Here is a 23,993-nt window from a genome sequence, read left to right on the forward strand (position 1 = left end):
CTAGTTTTTTTAACAGGCAAAACCAGCTCCTTTTTGGCCAGACTGGAGCGACAAAGATTACTTGTGTTCGGCTTATCAGGATCTTTTGAAGGGCCTTCCCTAGCAGGGGAAACGGAGGGAATGCGTATGCCAGATGGAACGACCATGGTTGTATTAGAGCATCCACTGCCTCTGGTCTTTCCTCTGGATTTAGGGAGAAGAAACGGTCTGCTTTCTTGTTCTTTTGTGTTGCAAAGAGGTCCACTTCTGGAACTCCCCACCTTTCTGTAAGGTTTAGAAACACCTCCTGATTTAGGCTCCACTCTCCTGGAAGGACCCTCTTCCAACTGAGATAATCTGCCTTCACGTCGTCTGAGCCTTTCAGATGGACCGCTGAGATGGACTGAAGATGGAGTTCCGCCCAGTTGAAGATCTTTTGAGACATCTTCTGTAGGAGAGAGTGGCGTGTTCCGCCCTGGTGGTTTATGAAGGCTACTGTTGTCGCGTTGTCGGAGTAAACTTTTACGTTTTTTTGATGAAGGAGATGTTCTGCCTGTTTCAACGCTTTGAAGACGGCTTTTAGTTCTCTCAAGTTTGAGGAGGAGCATCTCGTTTTTTCCGACCACTGCCCTTGAAGATAAAGGTCTTGTACGTGGGCTCCCCACTGACTGGCGTCTGTGGTGAGTGTCACTAACTGCGGAGGAAACCATAGAAGACCTTTTGTTAGGTTTTTTTCTTTTAACCACCAGGTTATCGACGCTTTCACCTGTATTGACACCGACATCTTTGAATATAGGGATGATTGTTGTCGATTCCAGGATTTCAGGATCTGCGCTTGGAGGACCCTTGAATGGCTCTGACACCAGGGCACCGCCGGTATGCAAGATGTCATGGACCCCAGTACAGACATTGCTTCTCTGATTGTTGTTGTTTTCTTTCTGGAGAATTTCCTGAACTTGTGTAGGAGTGACACTACTTTTTCCCGAGGGAGAAAGGTCATCTGTTGATTTGTATCCAACAACATTCCGAGAAACTTCTTCAGGTGGGAAGGGTCCAGATCTGATTTCTGTAGATTCACAATCCACCCTAAATCCTGGAGACAAGAGATGGTGAGCGAGATGTGAACATTTAACTGATCTTTGGACTGTGCCACAAGGAGCAGGTCGTTGAGGTAAGGGATTATTGTCACCCCCTGAAGTCTGAGGTGAGCTACGGCCTCCACCATTATCTTCGTAAAAATACGAGGAGCCGAGGCTATCCCGAAGGGTAGCGCCTTGAATTGATAATCGTGAGTGACTCCTTTGTGAACAACAGCAAACCTTAGATATTTTTGGTGGTTTTCGTAAATGGGAATGTGGAAATACGCATCTTTGAGATCTATTGTGGCTAACCAGGCTCCTTTGGTTATCAGGGGAATAGCTGATTTCAGAGTCTCCATCTTGAACCTCTTGTAAGTAATAACTTTGTTGAGAGGTTTGAGGTTTATGATTGTCCTGAAAGCTCCATTTGGCTTTTGTACTAGAAATAAGCGAGAATAATGGCCCATTTTCAATTGAGCCTCGGGAACTTGGACAATGGCATTCAGGGATAGAAGCTCTGACACCCCTTGCCACAGACGCTCGTTTAACAAGTCTGATCCGAGAGGGAGGAGGGAGGTCTGAAAATTCTATTTTGTAGCCCCTTTCTAGTGTTGACAATATGAAGGGGTTTGATGTTATCTTTTCCCATTGATGGTAAAAATGGGATAGCCTCCCCCCTACAGGAAACGTGTCATTGCTTTTTATCTGAAGGTTTGGGGTTGTGAGAAGACTCTCTCCCCTTACCTCCTTTGGGATAGCTCCACCTTCCTGTCTTGCCTTTACCTTTGAAGCTTTGGTATGTGTTTTGTCTGAAGGAACAAAAATTTTGTTTACCTTTCGGCTTCTTCTCGTTCGGGAAATCCTTTTTCTTGTCAGCGGCCTTCTCTAGGATGGAGTCAAGGGCGGGACCAAACACAAACGAACCTTCAAATGGAACAGCACAAAGTTTGGTTTTAGAAATATTGTCTCCTTGCCAGCTCTTTAACCAAAGTGCTCTCCTAGCAGCATTGGTTAAAGCGGCTGCTTTAGCTGCGAACCTAATGGATTCTGCTGACACATCCACTAGGAAAGCTGTAGCAAGCTTTAACATGGGAACTGCTATGAGAATTTCTTCTCTAGGTATTTTGTTTTGCAACTGGCCTTCCAACTCCTCCAACCATACAAAAAGGGACCTAGCTGCACTAGTGGCAGCTATATTAGGGTTAAGGGCTGCCGCAGAGGAATCCCAGGCCCTACGCAGTAAACCGTCCATCTTCCTGTCCATGGTGTCTCTAAGCTGAGAGGCATCCTCAAAAGGAAGAGAGATCTTTTTAACTACCTTGGCTACCTGGACATCAATATTTGGAGTCTCAGTCCATAGTTTCACATCACTTTCATCAAAAGGGAATCTTGCTCTAAATTCTTTAGGAATTTGCAGCCTTTTTTCTGGGTCATGCCACTCATCTAACACAAGATTCTTTATGCTCTCATGGACAGGAAAAACACGTTTTTTCATGGGCCTGAGCCCCGCAAACATCTAGTCTCGTTTATTTTTAGGGACCTGCACATCTTTGATATCCATGGTATTCCTTATAGCAGTCAGAAGAATATCAGTATCCTCAGCAGAAAAATAAAACCTTTTAGGCTCTTGGTAGGTTTCTTGGACTATTTCTATCTCCTCATGATCAGATTTGTCTTCTGCAGATAATATTTGTTCCTCGGAATCAGAATCAGATATTATAATGCGTCTAGATTTTTTAGGGGGAGGCTCAGGGGACTGAGACCTATCTTTCGCCAGGGCCGCAGAAACCGTGGCTTTAACCTCCTTATTGATCATCTCCCGGAGTTCGTTCACCAATGATGGTGACTCCTGTCTCAGGATATTAGATGTGCATGCCTTACAAAGGGGTTTGTTGTAACCTTCCGGCAGACTCTCCTTACATATACCACAGCTTCTTACAGGTGGCTCCTTGTCTCCCTATGGGAGAGAAGGAGTACATTAGTACATGCTACATCAAAAATAAAGTAAGTGAACCCAAGGGTCAGTTACTCACTGGGCATGCAGAAGAGGCCCACACCACAGATTGAGGGCGGGAGGCGTCCATCATAGCAGTCAGGACAGACAAAGAGGATGCAGGAGTGCTCTCTCTTACCTTAAGTAGTCTATCAGCCTCAGACCAGCTTGAACCTGGCGCCAAACACAGGCGTTTCCACGCCCCCCGGCATCCCCAGTCACTGGCTGGCCGGTGCGCGGCGCCATCTTGGGGGCGGGACTTCCGGTCCCGGCATGCCGCGCGCGACGCAAACGGCGTGACGTCTTGCGTCACGCACGCCGGCACGGCCCGAAACCGGAAGGAGCCAGTGGAGACACACGCGTGCACCCGAGGCCCGGCAAACTTACCTACCCGCCGCATAAACTCCCAGAGCGCAGCAGCGGGCCATCATGGGACCAGGAGGCGCAGGCATCCATCATCCGCGCGACCCGATGCGAGCAGACGAGGAGGGGAGAAGACAGATTCGGCCGACCCCGCTCGACTGGCATCCACCACACTGATCCAGTAGCCAGCCCCCCGGACCAGGAGAGGTAAGAACCTCTGTGTGCTTCCTCCCTGAATAGGAACAGGAAAACACTGAGGGTGAAGTGGGGAGGGGCTCTTTTTAACCTCTTGTGCTTCCTATTCCTATTAGGACTAATGGGGATCAATCTCCAGGTGGTGCTGTCATGACTGGACGCTCTGAAAAACAGGACTTTACTATATTTTGTATATCAGGTGAATAAGAACCCTCAAACAGAATTCCACACATGACAGCACATTCTTCACACATGCTCACACCAACACTCCATGCCTCAAAAGTATTAAAGCAGCTTCAAGTATTGATACAACCTATTTCATTTCCAAGATATACATGTTGTACAGAGCAGACATTTTCAGCTAGCAAAGGTAAAACAGACTTAAGACTTTAGAGCAGGAAAAATATCTTTATTCCACTCGAATTTCATCTCATGAAAAGATCTTATGCTGTGGAAATGTGGCCATAAAAGATTTTCAGATGTACACTTTATAATATTGAGCTTCTACAGGCCATCCGTACTGCTGCTCAAGTCAAGGCCTCTCTGTATAGGGTGAACTTTCTCAGAGAGCAGTCATTACATTCTACAAAGCAGAAGAGCGGCCAAACAGCAGGACACTGTATCTAATCGGAGGAAACCTGTCAAATCATACCAGCTTTAATGGAACTTTGTACAAAAGGCATTTGAAAAAAAGCTTTACACTACGTTAGATCTAGTTTCAACCTGAAATAGTGAGGTTACTTTATATCACTATTGGGAATGATTAGATAAAGACATGAACAGTGCCTCTATTCTTGTAAGCATTTACCATAACTGGCTCCGATTTATTCCAAACTTAGGGTTAATTGCAACTCAAGTCCATATCATTGGCTTTACATAGTGATGCTTAGGTTACGCTATACAGTCTGTTTCAGTTTACACAGCTAAGCACATTGGTCTGTCTGCTAGAGAGTTGTCAAAAGACTGTACAATTCCTCGGCGGGGGTCACTGCACGGATAAGGTAGTAATATATGGCACCTAGAACGGCTGCCAGTGTCATACATAAACAGGAGATTACCCATTAACATGCACATGTCCTACTTAGGCAAATGTAAAAGGGGCTGTATTAGCAAGGCAATCCTGTGCGAATCACCTTTTCTCAAAAAAACTCTGACATTTATGTTAAAAGTGGTTTCATCAGGAACAAAAAGTAATAAACTGTATACAGCCATGTTCAAAATGGTCAGGGATATAAACAACCACCATTTCAACAAGTGTTTCAATATTTTTAATTCTCTAGATCAGAATCAAGTATAGATTATAGATTGTAAGCCCTCGCGGGCAGGGTCCTCTTCCCCCATGTACCAGTCTGACTTTTGCCTTCATGTAATGTGTTCTGACCTTGTATTGTTCCTGCTTGTTACCGCCTATCTCTTGTATAGCACTCTGGAATTAAGGGTGCTTTATAAATAATAATAATAATAATAATAATAATAATAATAATGTAACTATTGCCCTGTCTGGATTACACCTTTGGTGAACTCAGGGAAGCAACATTTAAAGGGGTTGGCCACTTTATAGTAAAATTGCTCAGTGTACAGTATTAGTAGGTTTACTCACTGTATATACTGACAGCAGCTCCCTGTGTACCTCATAGAGCTAATATCAGACTCCCCTCCTCCAGGTTGGGCTGCCCTGCTTTGTGGTGTTTTGGTCCATAAGATTGCTTACATGGAGGAGCATGTGACCAGGCCCCGCCCCCCAGTGTCCACCACTGAGCCTGTATATGTCTATGGAGGACACAGTGGACAGGGCACGGTCACATGCTCCTCCATGTCGGCCATTTTATGGACTGAAACAAAACAGAGCAGGGCAGCCCAGCCTGGAGAAGGGGAGTCTGATATTAGCTCTATGAGGTACACAGGGAGCTGCTGTCAGTATATACAGTGAGTACATGTACTAATATTTGTACTGACCTATTTTACTATAAAGTGGCCAACCCCTTTAAGCAAATGGTTAAAAAAAAAAAAAAAAAAAAAAAAGAAATTCATTGGCCCTCTGCCTACTCAATCCTTAGCCACTGCATGTTCTTAGAGAAAAGCTTGGATAAGGCTAGGTTCACACTGCGTTTTCAGCATCCGTTTAACGGATCCGTTTTTTTTAACGTCCAGAAAAATAGGGTCAGCAAAGTTTTTTGGTCCGTTTTGGTCCGCCAAAAAAAAACGGATCAGTTTTTTTTATAATGGAAGTCAATGGAAAAACGGATGCACACAAATGAATCCGTTTTTTGCAATCCGTTTTTCATACGTTTTTTGCAAAAAAACGGATGCGTTAAACGGATGCTGAAAACGCAGTGTGAACCTAGCCTAAGGAATAACTAATTTATATGCCAACTATCTAAAGCTAAAACACGACATGTACAGTGGGGAAAATAAGTATGTCATACTTGAAAAAAATGCAAGTAAATAATTGTTGTTTGACTTTTAAAATGACTTTTTCGCCTTATTGCATAAAATAGTCCATTATACTTTGGACTGAGGGCGGAATCCGCCCGTGCATAGAATGGAGTCTATGACACAGGCTGCCGACGGGTGCGAGCTGAGGAATGTGTAATGGGTTATCCGTCGCCATTCCGCAGTGTGCATGTACCCTTAAAGGCTGCACTGATCGCACTGCAGCCTGCCATTAACCCCTTAAACGGCGCAGCGTTTAAGTGTAAGCATCTCCTGTCACTTACCGATCGGGATTACCTCTCTTACCTTCCTCCGTACGGTCTGATCAGCACTCTGCTGATTGAGTCTGCCTCAGGCAGGCTTAATCAGCAGAACGCCTATAACACTGATCAATGCTGTGCCTATACAAGTATAAAGTTATTATGTCGCTTTTACCTTATAGTGCATTGCGTAGACACAGGAATCCCCCAAAAGTTACCATATTACATTCTTTTTTACGATTTCACCAATTTATTTTTATAAATAATATTTTTGGGGTTCCATCATACATGTTATGGTAGAATGAAAGATGCCATTACAAAGTACACCTATTTCTTAAAAAACAAGCCCTTGCATAGTTCTATAGACAAAAGATTAAAGTGCTAGAGCTCTTAGAAGGGGAGGAGGAAAATGAAAACGCAAAAATGAAAATTGGCGCGGTCCACTGGGTCATTTTGGGCTTAGTCATGAAGGGTTAACATTCCATTCATTATTTTTTGGGGAGTGGGACATCAAAAGATGGCAGAATGGAAGCACAGCTGAGACCAGGAGATCCAACAGAAGAGATGCAAGGGATGCAAGTAAAGAGTATTTTCCTGTCTGTTTGTCACTTTCAGGTCTTTGTAGTGCATTTAAACACTAATTTAACCTTACAGAGCCATATCCTGAACAAGTAACACTATAGAATCTTACACAACACAATAAAATGGGTGCACATAAACGTTTTGAAGCCCATACAGTCTATTGTTTAGCATACCCTTTAAAATGCTGAGCATATAATTTAGAATGAAAAAAAAACATAATTCTTTTTAAAGCACAAACTTTATACACATACACACTTTCTATTGGTTCAAAGTATCTTGAAAAGAATGATAAGAATACAATAAGTTGGGAATACTTAACATAGCAAGGAGCTTAACATTAAAACTGCATAGAATATTAAAATGTAAGAGATTATAAACCTGAAACCATAATCTTTCCCTACACCTCCCTGCATAGTTTGCATCGAGTTCAGGGAAATTCACACTGACCATTTTAGGATACTGGGAATACAGACTTCTTTTTCTAACTGATCCCTTTAAGCCTCATATGCAGTTTCCATTTTTTTTTTAAGGATATGGATATCAGGACCAGAATATGAAAATGCAGCATTGGTCAAATAAACTAAGGAGTATAGGCATGACTGAATGTGTAACTAGGCTCCTCATTGTGTAAGTAGCAAGAATTTATTTTTGATAATTTATTTTGCCTTCTTAGCTTCCTCTTATTTATTAACGCATTACATATTGTATACTTAAAGGGAACCTGTCACTCCCGTGCCGGGGTGACAGGCTCCCGACCCCCCGCTACAGCCCCCTATACTCACCTGATCCCGCCGGGTCCCGCTTCTGGATCCGGTTGGGTCACGGAGATCTCAGCCACTGCAGCCCGGCGCGCGCGCTGAGAGATGAGTCCAACGCTTATAGAGAATGACAGAGTCCAGCGCTCCGTCATTCTCTATGAGCGTTGGACTCGGGCTGCAGCGGCTGAGATCTCTGTGACCCAAGCGGATCAGGTGAGTATAGGGGGCTGTAACAGGGGGGTCGGGGGCCTGTCACCCCGCACGGGGGGTGACAGGTTCCCTTTAAAAGCAGCACAAAAATAAAATGTGACAATCAGGTTCTTTAGCATCAGTGACTCTGGAATTAAACTTACTGCAAATAGTACTTTGATTGCAAATACCAATCCATAATATCCTATGGAAATACGGAACTAGCAACTAACAAGAGCCAAAATTGTTGATATACCTTATGTGCACTTTATTATAAAGGAGACGTCCGGGTTGGATAAGATAAAAGAAATAACATGCAAGTTGTCTGCCGGACTTCACCTTAATAAATAGTTTATTGTATAATACTTAAAGGGGTTGACCACTTTATAGTATAAAACTGTTTAAGGTACAGTATTAATAAGTGTACTCACTGCCCGTACTGACAGCAGCTTCCTGTGTGCCTCATAGAGCTAAAAATCTGACTCCCGTCATCCAGGCTGTGCAGCCCTGCTCTGTGGTGTTCCTGTCCATAAAATGGCCGACATGAAGGAGCATGTGACCAAAACCCGACCCTCAGTGTGTCCACCACTGAGCCTGTATATGACTATGGAGGACACATGCTCCTCCATGTCAGCCATTTTATGGACAGAAACACCACAGAGTAGGGCAGCCCAGCCTTAAGGAGGGGAGTCGGATTTATGCTCTATATATATTGAGTACAGTTACTAATACTGTATACTGACCTATTTTACTATAAAGTGGTGAACCCCTTTAACTGAAACAGATAATCTACTAATCTACAGGTGTATAAATGGGTGTATTTGTATAAAATAAAAAATTTGAAAGTCCATACCATGCAAGTACTCACCTTAGTCTAGCCACATCCAGCTCCTTCTGTGCCAGCTCGGTCTGTTTGACAGCGACCTGTGATGACAGGCCATTTATTTTACTATGCATGGCCTCCATCTGGTTACCAGCTTCTTTTAAATTCAATTCTAAAGCCTATATGAAAGCAATCGGTAAAAAAAAAAAAAAAAAAAAGACAAATGGAACACTGCAATTTTGGTTTGTCTGAAAAACAATTGTAGCCAGCATGTCAATTACTGGCTTATATGTGACATTCTAGATCTAGGATCTGTGTGTTTTATATTTCATACACAACAAACTATTCCACTTTCCAGAAGTTTGCCATAAACCACAAAATCTATCAATTCTTTTTACTTCTTAACCAAAGTAATCCGTCTGTGTCGAAACACAATTGATGAATTGCACCAGAGTAAAATTAAAATAAAAAGTGAAAATTTGCATTCACAACATATGTATTCTTTAAGTTTTATGTGAGAATGAAGTCTGTTGTACTGTTTAATGATTAGACTTTAGAATGGCTATTTGATGTCAGCTTCCTGCTTTGCTGCATCAATTTTTAAAGAGCTGTGGGTTTTAAGTGTAGGAATTTAAATGAATGCAGGTCCCAACTGGCATGTTTGAATACATAAGTTGTTATCACAGCAAATAACACGTAGCATAAGTGCACGCCACAATGTAGTTTGAAAAATCATGTGAGGGAATCCAGCCGCTCTGCAGCATACCTTAATTTTGGCATCGATGCCAAATTTCTCTCCTCTCCACTGTGCCTCCTGCTTCCGTGCTTTTTCCAGGTCAGCAAGCAGGTCAGCACATTTCTCACTTAAATTCTCCTTCTCATGCTCCAAATTTTTAAAAATGGCTGCCCTCTGTTCCTCTTCATTCTGTGATCTCTCCACAGTGTTCTGTTTGACAAAGCCAAGACATCATCACAAAATATCAAGCGCCGATTCCTAATTGAGTGACCCTAGCCAAGGCGTCTGAGTACGTCTGAAGATTCAGCTCTTACCATTTTATTTTAGTCATGCAGGTGGAAGGGACTTATTTCTTTAACCACTTGACAGCTCTGATGAGCACACATATGCAAGGAATCCTTTAATTGATCAAGATGCCTTTGATGATGTCCCCAGCTATTTTTGAGACCCACGCAGACATATCATTCCAGACCTCGGGTTTATCAATTAATAATACCAGTCCCATCAGAATGTAATTAAAAAGAAGCCACATATTCACACTACTTTCACTAGCTCCATATCCATCATTAAGTATTTATTTGAAAGTTATAAGCCTTAGATTTTCGACTTTAAAGGAGCGCTATGAGTTAGCTGTATGAGGAATAACTGCAAAGCTGAGCGAGGCCTCAGGCAATTCTTCTGCAGCATATGTCCCTTTCTATGTCACACTCGATGACACAGCATGAAACACAGAGCTTCACAGCAAGACAACTGGAAAATATGTACAAGACAAGGTACCTTAAGCTCCAGACTTTTATCTTTTAATTTTTGTTGGAGGTCATCTAGTTCCTTTTTGAGTAAAGCATTTTCTTCGTCTACAGCAATCTTTCTCTGTACAAGGTTGTTTATCTCCTGCTGCTGTCCTGATGCTCTCTAGAAAAGAGAATACAGATAGTGCCCCTGCAGTACTTTAGTGATTTTCCATTTCATGTGTTCTTCTTAACCACAAAAAACCTTAACTTTTAGAAGCAGTTACAAGAAGAAAACTTAGCTGTGGAAAGATAATAGCAACTTCATTAGGCAGGGACTACACACAGATGTTCTGTATTGTGACTGCAGTGAAAGCATCTGTTAGGCAACACTTTTAGACTACAGGAAAGTCACAAAAGCGCAGCACATTCCGCTTTGGAGTGCGAGTAAATAAATATGTTCATAAGATTCACAAAAAGTAAAAGTACCCAGACAGACTAGTAAAATTATGGTAAGGGGATTACTTACAGGAAGGGTCCTTTTACACAGGCAAGGGGCTGCACAATCATGGACACTGCTCAATATCATCATTCCTTTAATAAGCTTTCACAGAGCTTAAAGGAGAAGTCAGGTGAACATTTTTATTAAAATATTGTATTGCCCCCCAAAAGTTATACAAATCACCAGAATACACTTATTACGGGAAATGCTTATAAAGTGCTTTGGTTCCCTGCACTTACTACTGCATCAAGGCTTCACTTCCTGGATAACATGGTGATGTCACGACCTGACTCCCTGGCAGGGGGACACTGAGCATCCCTCTGCCATCATCCTCTCCAGCAGCCACAGCCCGCACAGCTCTGGGAGTCGGGTGGTGACATCACCACGTTATCCAGGAAGTGAAGCCTTGATGCAGTAGTAAGTGCTGGGAAAAAAAGCACTTTATAAGTATTTCCCGTAATAAGTGTATATCGGTCATTTGTATAACTTTTGGGGGGCAATACAATACTTCAATAAAAAATTTGACGGACTTCTCCTTTAATAAGTTGCAGCGAAGGCCACATAAATAATTGTTACTGACCGGGCCATTCTTAAAGAGACTCTGTATTCACTAACCTACCACTAAACCACTAGCAGCATCTGTTTGATGAGAGTAAATCCTTATTGGTTGAGTCTTTTAAAATGCACTAGATGCCTTGGTTAGAGCAAAAAAAATGTCTTTTAATCTGTAGCAGGCTGTCAAACTTGTGTGGCCTATAACATCTGTGCCCAAGGTCTGAGACGCCTCTCCTTTCTTCCACCCCACCCTCCTTATCATAGGAACACCCTCAGGCAGGATTTCTATTCATTGCTCGTATAAACTGCACTTGTGTCATTACGGCACAGGTGCAGTTTACACAAGTGATGAATAGGAAAAGTCCTGTCTGGGGGTGTTCCTAATGATAAGGAGGGTGGAGAAGAAAGGAGAGGCATCACAGACCTGGGGCACAGACACTCTAAGACATACCAGTTTGACTTGCTTGCTACAGATTAAAAGATTATTTTTTGTTTTAACCAAGGAATCAGGCACATTTCAAAAGACACGACCAGTAAGGATTTACTGTCATCACACAGAGGGTACCACAGGTTTGGGGGGGGGGGGTGTTTACAGAGTCGCTTTAAATTTAATTATTGCAAGTCACACATCCCCCACTTACATATGTACTGTTACCTTCTTTACTCACACTTCATTTCATCGCTGGAAAGTGTCACCTAGGTGGGGCTTTACAGCAATTTGGCTCTCGATTTTAGAGCAAGAAGAATACACAGACAAGTGTTATGCAGGTATATATTAAATAAACAGCATCTAAGCTTATGGATGATGCAAAGAACCACACATAGAGTAAGGGGTGGGGGTTGGCAGTATCACTTTAAATGCCTGCACAAAATATCTGATCAGACAACAAACAAGTGTTTTCTTGTCAACTAATAGCTGGCCACATGGACAAATTATCTGGAACAAGCATTCTTATCAAACTTAATTAAGCAGATAATTGGCCTGTGTAAATGTATCCCCTATTTTTTTTTCCCTTAGAGCCAGATTCTGTTCTTTTTCTTCTAATCGGCTTATATTTTTTTACTGTAATTTTCTTTGTATGGGACACATTTTTAAGCATGACCTATGCAGGGAAAGGGAGGCCTAGCTTCTTGGGTGTAATCTACCGGTGTCACCTGTTACTGTAATGCCGTATGAATTCACTCATCACCACAGACAGATTACAAAGTCTCAGCTTAGTTTTAAGAAGAGGCGAATTTACATTACAAATGACGCAAACCTTAAAAAAGGTGTCCACATGAGCTAAACTATAGCACACACAAAGAAGAGTCGATATATTAGATTGTTCATGTATACACATACATCCAACAGGAGTAAAAACGAAGTACAAGTGCATTTAAAATAATTAAAAAGAAAAAAAATAACACACATGTAATACAGGAAAATATAATATACTTGAATGTGTTTTTTTTCCAGAACAGTGAGAATAATGCAGAAACTGCTTACAATGACTCATGCTGCTTCTACCAGCAATTAAAAGCAGGTATAATTAGTCTGTGCACACCACATCCAGTAAAGCAAATTATTTATTGATAGCCATGCATAAATAGATCCATTTCAGAGACCTCCCCTACGACAACTCCTATTAAGGATGATCCACTGGATATATTTATGACTGCTAATTCATTATTTATGTGGATAATCATTGTATATCACAGCCCACCTGCATAAAACACTAATAGCACCAAAACAAGAGAAAAATTTTTCAGCTAACAAAAAAGAGCCAAGTAGCCAAGCCAGATATTGTGAAAATAAAGATGTAATCATGAAGATTTAAAAAAAAAAAAAAAAAAAAAAAAAAAAGAGTGTGGTAAATGTTGGACCCCTGGGACTATAAAGATCCCTAATAATATAAGATAGGGGCAGGGGGGTGTATCCTCTGTACCTCCCACGAGGAAGCCTACATAATGAAATCTGAAGGCTCCCAAAAGTAGCAATCATATACTGTATGTTACTGTCCCCTGAAAATAAGTGAGGACCCCCTTTATAGGAAAAGTCTTTAAACTTTTGAGTCACTAGTGTTAAACAAATCATCTAAGCTCCATGTGCCATTCTCTATAAACGTGAAGTTGTAGACAATACAAACCTGTTCCAACTCCTGTATTTTGCTGTCCTTTGTTTGCAAGATTTCCAGAACTTTTCTGTCTTTGGTCTCTGTTTTACTTTTTTCCCTGATGAAAAGCAAAGAAAATTATACATTTTTAATTTATTTTGTAAAGTTGTTAAACCTTGACCACGGAATAAATGTCCATGTCTATGTTAAGTAGCAGCAAATCACTTTGTAACAACTTTATATTTCTCTATGTAGCCAGGCTTTGGAACCATACAGTCATCAATGTTGAAGCAACATCATGCAGCTATTGAACATCATGTGTAGGCGTGGATTCATCTGCACACAATGAGACTGGGATATTCACTTGAGCCCTCCACATATCCTAAATATGGAATCACTGTGAGTGCCGGGGAGCAGAAGACTTCAACTGTGTTCTGTTCTCTGGACAACCCCTTTAGCATTAAAGATTAGATAACAAAAATTACAGTTATGTTTTTACAGCTCCTCTGTAAGTTTTTTTGTTGTGTTTCGTTTGGGCAGAATTTTTAAGGGGCACTAAGCCCTTTAAAAAAAGAATCTGCCACTGCAGCAGCTGGCCATACGTTGCACAGTGGAATCTATACCGGCACAGAGCTGGCACAGATTTAAGCTTTAAAGGGGTATTCCCCCCAAAAAATATTTTTTGCACAAGGTAATAGCCCACCCATAGCTTTACATATTGGTCAAAGCAAGTTATTATGTGTTTTGTGTGGTTTGGGTGCTTTTTCTGCTTTCTCACTCCCTTTTACTGCAAAAAAGATGCTGTCCTTCACCCTCCGTGTCAGGATAATGTGTCCTCCGCCTCTTCAATGGGCCGGGTTAGCGATTATAACCCTGCCTACTGAGGAGAGGGAGGACGCCTGACCAATCAGTGTGCCTGTTCCAGTTACAGTGTGCACCCCCTGCTTGCACACACACAAGAGCAGGACCTGTTGTAACCCTGGGCATGTAGCTCACATCACCCCTGCGTCTCCTTAGCCACAGGCCACCGCAGGAATAACCCATCATCCCCCTGCCCCCCAGACATCATCCCCTTCTGCATGCCCTGACTGCTGCCACCCCAGACATGATCCTTCGCAACTTCCCTTGACTGCTGCCAGACATCATCCTCACCTCCAGCAGGAATCCGGACCCTCCCCCGCGACATCATCCCCCACCACCCACTGTCCTCTTCCCCTGCCCGCAGCAACCCGGCCAACCCGGACACCATTCCCCCGCAGCATCCCTGTGTCCCCCCGGGACATCATCAGCACTTCCCCAACTAACCCCCTTGCCTCACCTCTGCTACTTCACTATGCCGCCTGTACTACCTCAACTTTGCTGTATCATGTAGATATCAGCTCAGCTACATCATGGACCAAATAGGCAGAAGTACTGCATGATGGAAAATGTGGTTTCCCATCATGGATATAGACCACCTTTTAGAAAGACTTGTAACTCAGGAAAGTTGGCAGCTAGAAACAGAGGAGACGGCTTAGAATACTCGTGGAGACTTGGTGAGTAAGATCAGATAGGTTCTGGTAATTTTTTTACCTCTTGGGGGAAAATACCCCTTTAACGGTCCCCTCGCAGTGCCACCAGCTCTTGTCACCCTCTGGTCTCCTAAACTTCCTCACAACCCAACAGGTAATTTCTTTAAAAGGACTGTGCTTCCATGTTTCTATGTAGATAACTGTAGACACTTATACTGCAGGGGAAATGCCCAGTCTCCTTAACCTGTTCACTCCACAGCCACTTTTGGCATTATGGACAAAGACATATTTTTCAAATGCGACTGGTCTTGTTTTACGTGCAAATAATTCTGTGAAACTTATAAACCTATTGCTTTTCCTAATTCACAAATGAAAAGTAACACATGCTATATAATTAACACTAACTAAATGTCAAAAGAAAAAAAACAACATGATTTAATTTTCATAAAATACAGACAATGAATTGCAATGGAACCAAATTACATTGTCTATTGTATTGCATTTTGTGCTTCAAAGTAATATCCTACATGTCCTACTAAAAAGGCCAAGAGATTAGGGGGGAAAACACCAAGAAATTAGGCTCTGTCAAGAGGTTTATGAAGATCAATGACTGAAACAAACTCCTGTTTAGCTAATTAGAATCACTGATGTACCATAATGACTTGAGCTACGGATATTTGCAGACTTCTTTAGGATGAAAAATGGAGTAAGGAGATGCTGTCAATTTGTAAAACTTTTAAGCACCAATCACTTTCCCTTGAGGCTAACATTTTAAACATTTAACTGAGCTGCACAGAGCCACAAGAATTATCCATATTTAGTTTTCATCATCTCCCCAAATCTGACAATTTATTCCACATCATTAACAGACTATTTTTCTAAGTGTTTTAGCACACGCAAGAAGTTCACGGATAAGATCGCATCAGGTTTTTCTGGGTCTTGGCCCATTTTTAATGAGGTGCCCAAAGATGAAATATTATAGACATAGAATAATCATTATTTGTGAATGACGACTGAAGATGGGTTGGGATGTTGACAAAAACATGAACAAGGTGTATAAAAGAATGTTATTTATGAAGTGTCATTTCGACATAATGTACTTCCATTTTTACCTTTATATACATCTCTCACAAAAAGGGATATTTGGCTTGCAGGTAGGGCATTTACGTACAAGCATGCAGTCCTTGGGCATTAATTACAGCTTGACGATGATGTCTCATGCTGTTCACAAGTCGACTTATTGTCTGCTGAGGCATGGCACCTCACTCATCCTGAAGGGCAGCCTTCAGGTCAATGAGGTTCTGGGCTACAGTCTCCAGCAGCATTTCCCTAATGATACAACCTCCATGAGCTGGAGCATTGTAATCCAAGAAGATGAACGTTGCCTGTGTTGTTCATGTAGTGCAAAATGGCTGGATCAATGATTACTAGGTTATTAAAGTAGTATGAGCAGGGAAGATGTGTATAGACTAGACACACCTGTCCACACTGTAACATTACTATAAAGCCCCACCTAACAAGCTCCTTGCAAGAACAGCAAGTTGTGCAAAAAGTACTGAAACATTGAATATTTTTTCAAAAGTTTACAGAAGGCCACATTAGGTTCACATTCAAAGGTTAGAGTACATTTTTGGTTCATTCTAAAATTTTATCCACAAGCCAAATATCCCTAATTCCTTGTTGAGTAGTGTCTATATACTGTATTAAAAAATGGTTATTATTTCAACAATTCCAGGAGGAATTGAGGAGCCAGACAACATACTGTATATGAGGAAATTGCTGCACATTATAAATTATGTGAGAGCCTGGCCTAACATAATTAGAAGGAAAAAAAAAGTATTACTTACCTGCAGTGCCACTAGCTCACTCTTCGGCCTTTGGTCTCCTGTTTTCTCTCTGTCATCACAACTCGGCAGAAACTACCCACTCAGCCAGTCAGTGACTACAGGTGTTGCGTTATGCCAAGAGGAAATTTCTGAACTGGGTCGTGATGTAACAGCACCTGGAGCTACAGGAGGTCGCAGGTGACTGTGAGCGGTGGCAATTTAAATGCTTAAAGTGACACTGTCACCCCCTTTGTGCATTCTGACTTCTCTACACAGGTGTAAAAGGTAAATTTAGTAGTTTCCATACCTTATTTTATATCACACGTCATTGTGCTTGTTCAAGTAAAAAGTGATCTTTTATGAACTGCAGTTTGTGCTAAGGGGGCGGGGCTTCACTGCAACTGCACCATGACGTATGATATAAAATAAGGTATGAAAACTGCTAAATTTACCCTTTACACCTGTGTAGAGAAGTCAGAATGCAAAAAGGGGGTGAAAGTGTCACTTTAAGTATAGTAATATATGTTTAACATAGATACTTGACTTGAACAATGGTACATTCTCTTTAATTGTAGCAGTGCACACAACAATGACATATTAGGAGAACCTAAATAGGGAAATACTCAAAACATAGCCGGTGCTGACAGAAAGGTGTCACTGCAACTGCTGTCTCCACTGATGACTGACAGATTTTTCTCTATGCACAGTGATAGGAGCAAAAAACTGTGAATTCTAGATAGACAGGTGGCAGTGGCAGCAATGACTCTCCCCTGGCTGCACCACATGTGCACTGCATGCTTTTGGTTGTCAGTTCTCCTAATCTATAGTAGAGGGTAAGGGACAGACCAATGAACTGCACATAAATTTACCAATGCCAGAAATACATCCATAAGATACATTTTATTTTTTGGGTGCAAAACAATAGGCTTTTTAGCACTAATGTAAGAAGATGAATATCCTTCTATAATCATGATGTTCTTTACTATTGATTTTATCTCTATACTGCTACCTAAATTACCAAGTCCCTCATCTCTCCAGGGATCATATGGCCCAACTGTAGTGGAATAGAAGCTAATTAAGCTTTTGGCCTGAAGACAACAAACCCTGTCATCAGACAATATCAATACACAGCATTAACATATTGCTTATGGCTTGAAAATGTTTCAAAAGAGATAAATATGTTGAACATGTGACCACTGAAGACTAATCGATACCATTTTCTCTAGATAGTTTGTTAGCTTACTTTTTTAATTGCTAGTTAACCATTTCTAATCCAGGAAAGATGACACATAAAGCAATTGCATGTTATGACACACAGGTTCGTGCATCTAAGAATGATGCAAAAGAAGGGTCCGTGGAGTCTCAGTTACGAGTCTCAAAACACAGGAATAGCCAGATATCCCTCCAGGGGAGGGAAGCCTATTGCCAAGGGGGTGCCTCCCAGTGGGGAGATCACCAAACCATCCTGGTACCTAGCCCTTTAAGTCCCACTCGGTTGCGAGTATTGGAACATAAATAGGGAAATACCTAGCCTAGCTATCTAAGAATGATGGTCATTTTGGCAGCTTTGCGTGGAGTTAAGCTGGGTTCACACTGCATTTGTGCAGTACATCACAGTTATTGGCATCTAGCTAAGTAAGGGTGCATATATGTGTTTATAAATTGTGGTGCCTGAGGCAGGCCTCATTCATTTCAATGGCCTAAATGTGGGCAGTTCGTAACAGGCCACATCCTGCTACTATACGCCAATTTACAGTTAACATACTACTGTATCCTGAATTTGCAGAGGGAAAACAGCATACACGTAGTCACTAGCTAACTACGTTTGGTCCACTAAAATAAATAGAACCTGCTACAGTTCCGACAGTATTTGTCAGCAATTCTTTCTTGGTGGGATGCTGACAGATAGCTGTGACATACTGGATAAATACAGCCTTAGGCTACATTCACACTAAAGTAGTTTTTTAGGACAGTATATAATGTCTGCAGTCATTCGTAATATTCGTCCAAAATGTACAAAAAAAAAAAAAATCATCCATATTACATCCGTATTTTGCATGTGTAATCCGTATTTTTTTGCAGATCAGCAAAAAAGGAAAAGGGGATAGTTAGCAATTACGGTCCGTACTTGTCAGTTACTGCGGATCTGTAAAATATATTGACAGTGTAAACAGCCCAATTGAAATCAATGGGCCTTAAATCTGACCATAATTCAGGTTCAAAACTATGGAACGTGTAGCCTAACCTGTAACTCCCAAGTCCTAAAATTTCAATTTGTTTGAGGTCCCTACCACTAAGATCTAAGGAGTCTCTCCTTTTCTAGTAATAACAGGAACTGAAAGCACACTAAAATGTTTTTCGCTTGTGAAAAAAAGTGAGCCTTTTAGAATTACATGGATTTCTGATTCCTAATAAAAGTTACTAATAAGTTAGACTATGTTTGTCTGGAGAACAGGCAGTTGTACCATTTGTGTCCTTACAAATCACAGAAAACATCCAAAACGCAGGAACTAAGTGAATGTCCCATAACTTTTGTAATTATATAATAGGGCCCCAGAGGTTTGATATCTATGCTCTATTCCCACCCTTTCATAGCTAAGGCCACCCATTCTATCAGCCAATGAAAATAGAAACTTCATATTTTCTCACTATGATATGACTTAAAGGAAAACTCCGGACAAAGTTAAAAACCCAAGGAGGGCAGAGGGCATAATAATGAAGCGATACTTACCCATCCCAGTGCCTCAGCAGTGCAGCGCCACCATTCATGGTCACCTGCTGGTCTCCTGGATGTCCCAGTCCCGTGATGTCACGACCCTGCTCAGAAATGCCAGCTCAGCTAATCAATATGTGAGGTGGGAGACCTCTAAGCCTCTGTGCAGGTAGTTCCTGCCAGGTTGTGACAACACAGGAACCCAGTAAATTCAGGAGACCAGACGTGCAGGATTGCAGGGACACGGGGGCAGAGGAGTATCGAGTCTTTATTATGTTGTTGGACCCCCAAAATGTAATAGTTGGATTTTCCTGGTCAATACCATTACTACCTATAAGAAACTAATTTATATATACTGGAGGTGCCCTAGGAAATTTCCTGTGTGTGTATAGCATCTGAGAGAGGCTCTTAGAGGAATGACACTAATCCATGGTGTCGATCCTCTCAGCGTTTCCCAACCAGGGTGCCGTGGTATTCTGGTGGGAATGATGACACTGTCACTTTAAGCATCCCTCGAAACTGGGGCTACACCTCTTTTGGGTATGCACTGCTCACTTGATCGCTCACTGTTACTTAAAGGGGTTATAGTAAAATAGGTCAGTACAAAGTATTAGTAAGTGTACTCACTGTATATACTGACAGCAGCTCCCTGTGTACCTTATAGAGATAAAATCAGCCTCCCCTTCACCAGGCTGTGGTGCCCTGCTCTGTTTTGTTTCAGTCCATAAAATGGCCGACATGGAGGAGCATGTGACCATGCCCTGTCCACTGTGTTCTCCATAGACATATACAGGCTCAGTGGTGGACACAGGGGACAGGGCATGGTCACATGCTCCTCCATGTAAGCAATCTTATGGATCACAGAGCAGGACAGACCAGCCTGGAGGAGGGGAGTCTGATATTAGCTCTCTGAGGTACACAGGGAGCTGCTGTCAGTATATACAGTAAGTACACTTACTAATACTGTACACTGAGCAATTTTACTATAAAGTGGCCAACCCCTTTAACATGGGCAAACATTAGAGTGAACAGAATGGAGCAGCGGGATCTGTCAGTGTTTACTGCCTCCATTCATTCCCATAAGCTAAGCTGCGAGAACTTCATGCCTGCAGCCTATGGAACTCAGCAATTATATTGCATCATCTCGCCCGCCAGAAGATCCATCCCTGGGGCTCACAAGTTGCCGGTACAACGAGGGGAACAAGACCTGGGGGGGGGGGGGGGCATTACTACTAAACATCAGGGGGCTAGCAGGGAGAATCATTAATATATGGGGGTACAGCAGGGCGGACACCATTACATACGGGGGCCAATGCATGACAACAAACAGCAGAATTACTACTGTGGTAGCTGGAACCCTATAGGTAGGCATAAGGGAAGTAAATGGCTGGAAAAGTCCAGAGCCTAAAATGTTTGGCCGGTTCGGAGATGAAGACGAAGAGAGAAAAAGGGAAAGTGAACGCCTCACATCAAAGAAAAAGTCACTGAATTCAGTTTTTCATATTTTGTAGAACATTATTTGGTAGGGGTGTCCCAAGGTAACATTGTTTTCCCAAGGAATGCCCTGAGGCAGAAAAGGTTGAGAAATACCATGGCTTTTATCACCCACTTAGATTACATTTATATGCATGATGTGTACCGGATGCTTTATTTGCTTGATTTGACACCCTCTGCCTCTTTATGTCACTGTTTTGACATTTGTTCTTTGTTCTGTTATATATTAGCTTTTTTAAAGGCCCTTTTACATGGGCAGATTACACTATCTGCAATGAGCGTTGCTAGAAGCGCCCCGTGTAAGTGTCAGTGATCAGTCGAGAAGCAGGAAAACGACCACATAACAACTGACTGCATCTTTTGTGCGGGCAGTACAACATGAACAATACATCGACCGCTTAATTAGTTGAGTTGTGTGGAGGCATGGCAAGTGAGCGCCTATCTTGCTGATCAGTGCTTGTTTGCTGGCGTGGATGGCCAAAGATTGATGTCTCCAAAAGGATCCTTATGATGTATTGTGTCCTTTGGATTCAGATTTAGCTCCTGTGGTTATGATGGTATTATGATACTTTATAGTTATGTATGCATTGATGCATACGTTATACATATGTTGCAAAGATCATAACCAGGGTTTGGGTTTAAAGGTCCTAATGTCGCAGGTACTGAATGCAGAGTAAACTGTGTCCACACGTACTGACCAGTGTCTGCGCAATATTGTGGCAAAACAGTGTGCCCTCTGATCATCATATAATAGAAATATCAGGTTGTCACTGTGGACTATGAGCATTTTTTTTAAATACAAGATTATAATCCTTTTAAAGAGTTTTTGAAAAATAAATAAATAAATCAGAAAAAAATTCAGCATTTGTGAACAGACTGCTTTAACATCTGCGCTTCACCAGGGCATCCCCTAAGGAATTTTAAATGATGCCTTCCTGTGCTGAATAAAGTGCTAACTTGCACCTTGAATTTCAAACTGTGTCCTGAGCAGCCATCCAGTTGGTACAACACCAGCTGAAATCCCAGTGGCCACTGCTCACTCAGGCTTGACTGCAATTATCATGTCAATATTTTGTGCTCCAATATGCAGATATGCACACATGCGGGCTGCATAATGCTTCTCTTCTCCATGGAATGTTGACTTGTGCTTGATGCTAGGGGAATTTTTAATGAAATGAGATATTAACATTTCATAGGATATAGACAATTGCTGCTATAGTGTCTATCTCTTTATATCCTTTGTTACCACATTCCCGAAGCGAAAGTCTTTACAGTAAGGAAAAAAATATGAAAGAATCAATGAAAAAAAACTGATTTAGTCTGCAAAAGAAAACAAAACTGAGCAGTATAGTATATCAAAAGTTCCCACATAACATGTGTACTAATACATTAGTATTTAGTCATGGTCTGATTAACTCTTAACCAGTCTTACCTCGGCAGTAAGGAATTACATTGTACTGTGCACAGTCCACATATTTAATTTAAAGCCCCTTTTGAAAATAATATAAAAATAAGGGGCATTGAGCTGTCAAAACTATACAAATAGGGAGATTCCAACCTGCTTCTCAGTGAACGATACAGTACATCTCTCTCATTACATATCAGTACATTATTGAGAAGATTGAAACACTTACAGCTCTCCAGGCATTATATAGATACCGAACACTGGGAAAGCTGCGAGTCCACGATCCATAACCTCCGTGGATTACTGAGCGTGGGATTAAGCCCTAACCTCTTCCCCTGGCCTATCTCAGCTTTCAGACTAACAAACAAGGGTAGGAATAGCTCAGATCTGACCTTCTATAGACTTTGCCAAGTTCCTAACCTTAGCCTCTCCTACTCAATCACAAATTTTCACCCCTAATGGCCCGTTCACACTACAGAATCAGGGTGGAGATTCTGCTTTGAACCCCTGCCAGGAAACTTTGTTCCAAATCCTGCCTGCTGTGTTTTTTAATGGGAGGTCTTGCGCGCCTCCACTTTCAACTCAAAGAATTGACATTTCAATTCTTTGAGCAGAGCGGGGGCTGGGTTGGGGGTGAGACCTCCTATTGAAAGACATAGCAGGTGGAATTCAGCGCAGAGTCCGTGAGCAGGGGTTCTGAGAGGAATCTCCACGCCGATTCCGTAGTGTGAACGGCCCCTCAGAACTCACATGACGATCTCTTTGTTCAATGGTGCTCTAGGCATGCTGAATGTCTACAGAAAATCTGCAGACTTTCTACACTACTGTGCCGTTGTAAACATTACATTAATACCCCATTTCTGGAAAAAAAACACACATCTCTGGACCCATCCTTCATCCTTTGCAGCCAAATATCGACCTGTCTAAACTTCCCTTCATCTCTAAACTCTTGGAACATCTGGTATATTCTCGTCTAACCCACTATCTGCAGCATTTAACACCATCATGTTCTCCTCAATGTGCTCCACTCCAGCCATACGCTTCTACAAGCTTTAAGGACTCTGCTTTTTCCCGATTTCCCTCCTATTTCTCTGACTGCTCCTCTGGAATATCATTCAGTAGCTCTACCTCTTCTCCTCCCCTTGTTGGAGTTCCTTTGGGGTCAACCCTGGGTCCCCTCCTTTTCTCACTCTACACTTCCCCCATTAGACAAACTATCAGAAAGTTTGGCTTTCTTTATGCCGATGACATCATCTAGCTACACATCTCCTCCCTTGACATCAGTGATGGGTGCTTTGTAGGTCTGTCATCTCTAACATTATGTCTCTCCTATTTGTAAAGCTCAATCTTGAACTTGAATCTTCAACATGAACTTAACTTCTTGTATCTCCTCCCGTTGCTAACCAACCTCCACCTAACATTCCCTTTTCTGTGGTGCAACCATAACTCCAAGACAGTAAGAATTCAGTCTTTGGGGTTATAATATAATGATAAAAATAAAAAACTCTAAAATCCGTCCCTTTCTTACTGTTAAAACGGATAAAACTCTCATTGTCACTCTGATTCATTCCAGTCTTGACTGCTGCAATTTCTTACTAACCGGCCTTCCCTTCTCTAAGCTCTCTCCTCTCCAGTTCATTATTAATGCTCATCTCCCTGTCCATACGCTACACCAATGCCTCCCCCTGTACCAGTCACTACACTGGCTGCCTTTTCAGCATAGAGTACAATATTATATCTTGTGCACTCACACAACTCTCCACTGTGCTGCACCTC

General features: G+C 41.9%; 1 protein-coding gene across 6 annotated transcripts in view; it reads right to left on the minus strand.

Annotated features, from left to right (window-relative positions):
- CNTLN (centlein) overlaps positions 1–23,993 on the minus strand; it is a 254,478-nt gene that overhangs the window by 207,705 nt on the left and 22,780 nt on the right. For all 6 annotated transcript variants that reach the window (XM_069962065.1, XM_069962062.1, XM_069962064.1 and 3 more), the window contains 4 exons: positions 13,302–13,386; positions 10,168–10,302; positions 9,421–9,600; positions 8,700–8,833 (listed from right to left, as the gene is read on the minus strand). In XM_069962065.1, coding sequence (XP_069818166.1) covers positions 8,700–8,833; positions 9,421–9,600; positions 10,168–10,302; positions 13,302–13,386 — 534 coding nt within the window. The remainder of the gene's footprint in view (positions 1–8,699; positions 8,834–9,420; positions 9,601–10,167; positions 10,303–13,301; positions 13,387–23,993) is intronic.

Source organism: Dendropsophus ebraccatus, chromosome 3 (assembly GCF_027789765.1).
Source record: "Dendropsophus ebraccatus isolate aDenEbr1 chromosome 3, aDenEbr1.pat, whole genome shotgun sequence".
In the NCBI taxonomy this organism is placed as follows: domain Eukaryota; kingdom Metazoa; phylum Chordata; class Amphibia; order Anura; family Hylidae; genus Dendropsophus; species Dendropsophus ebraccatus.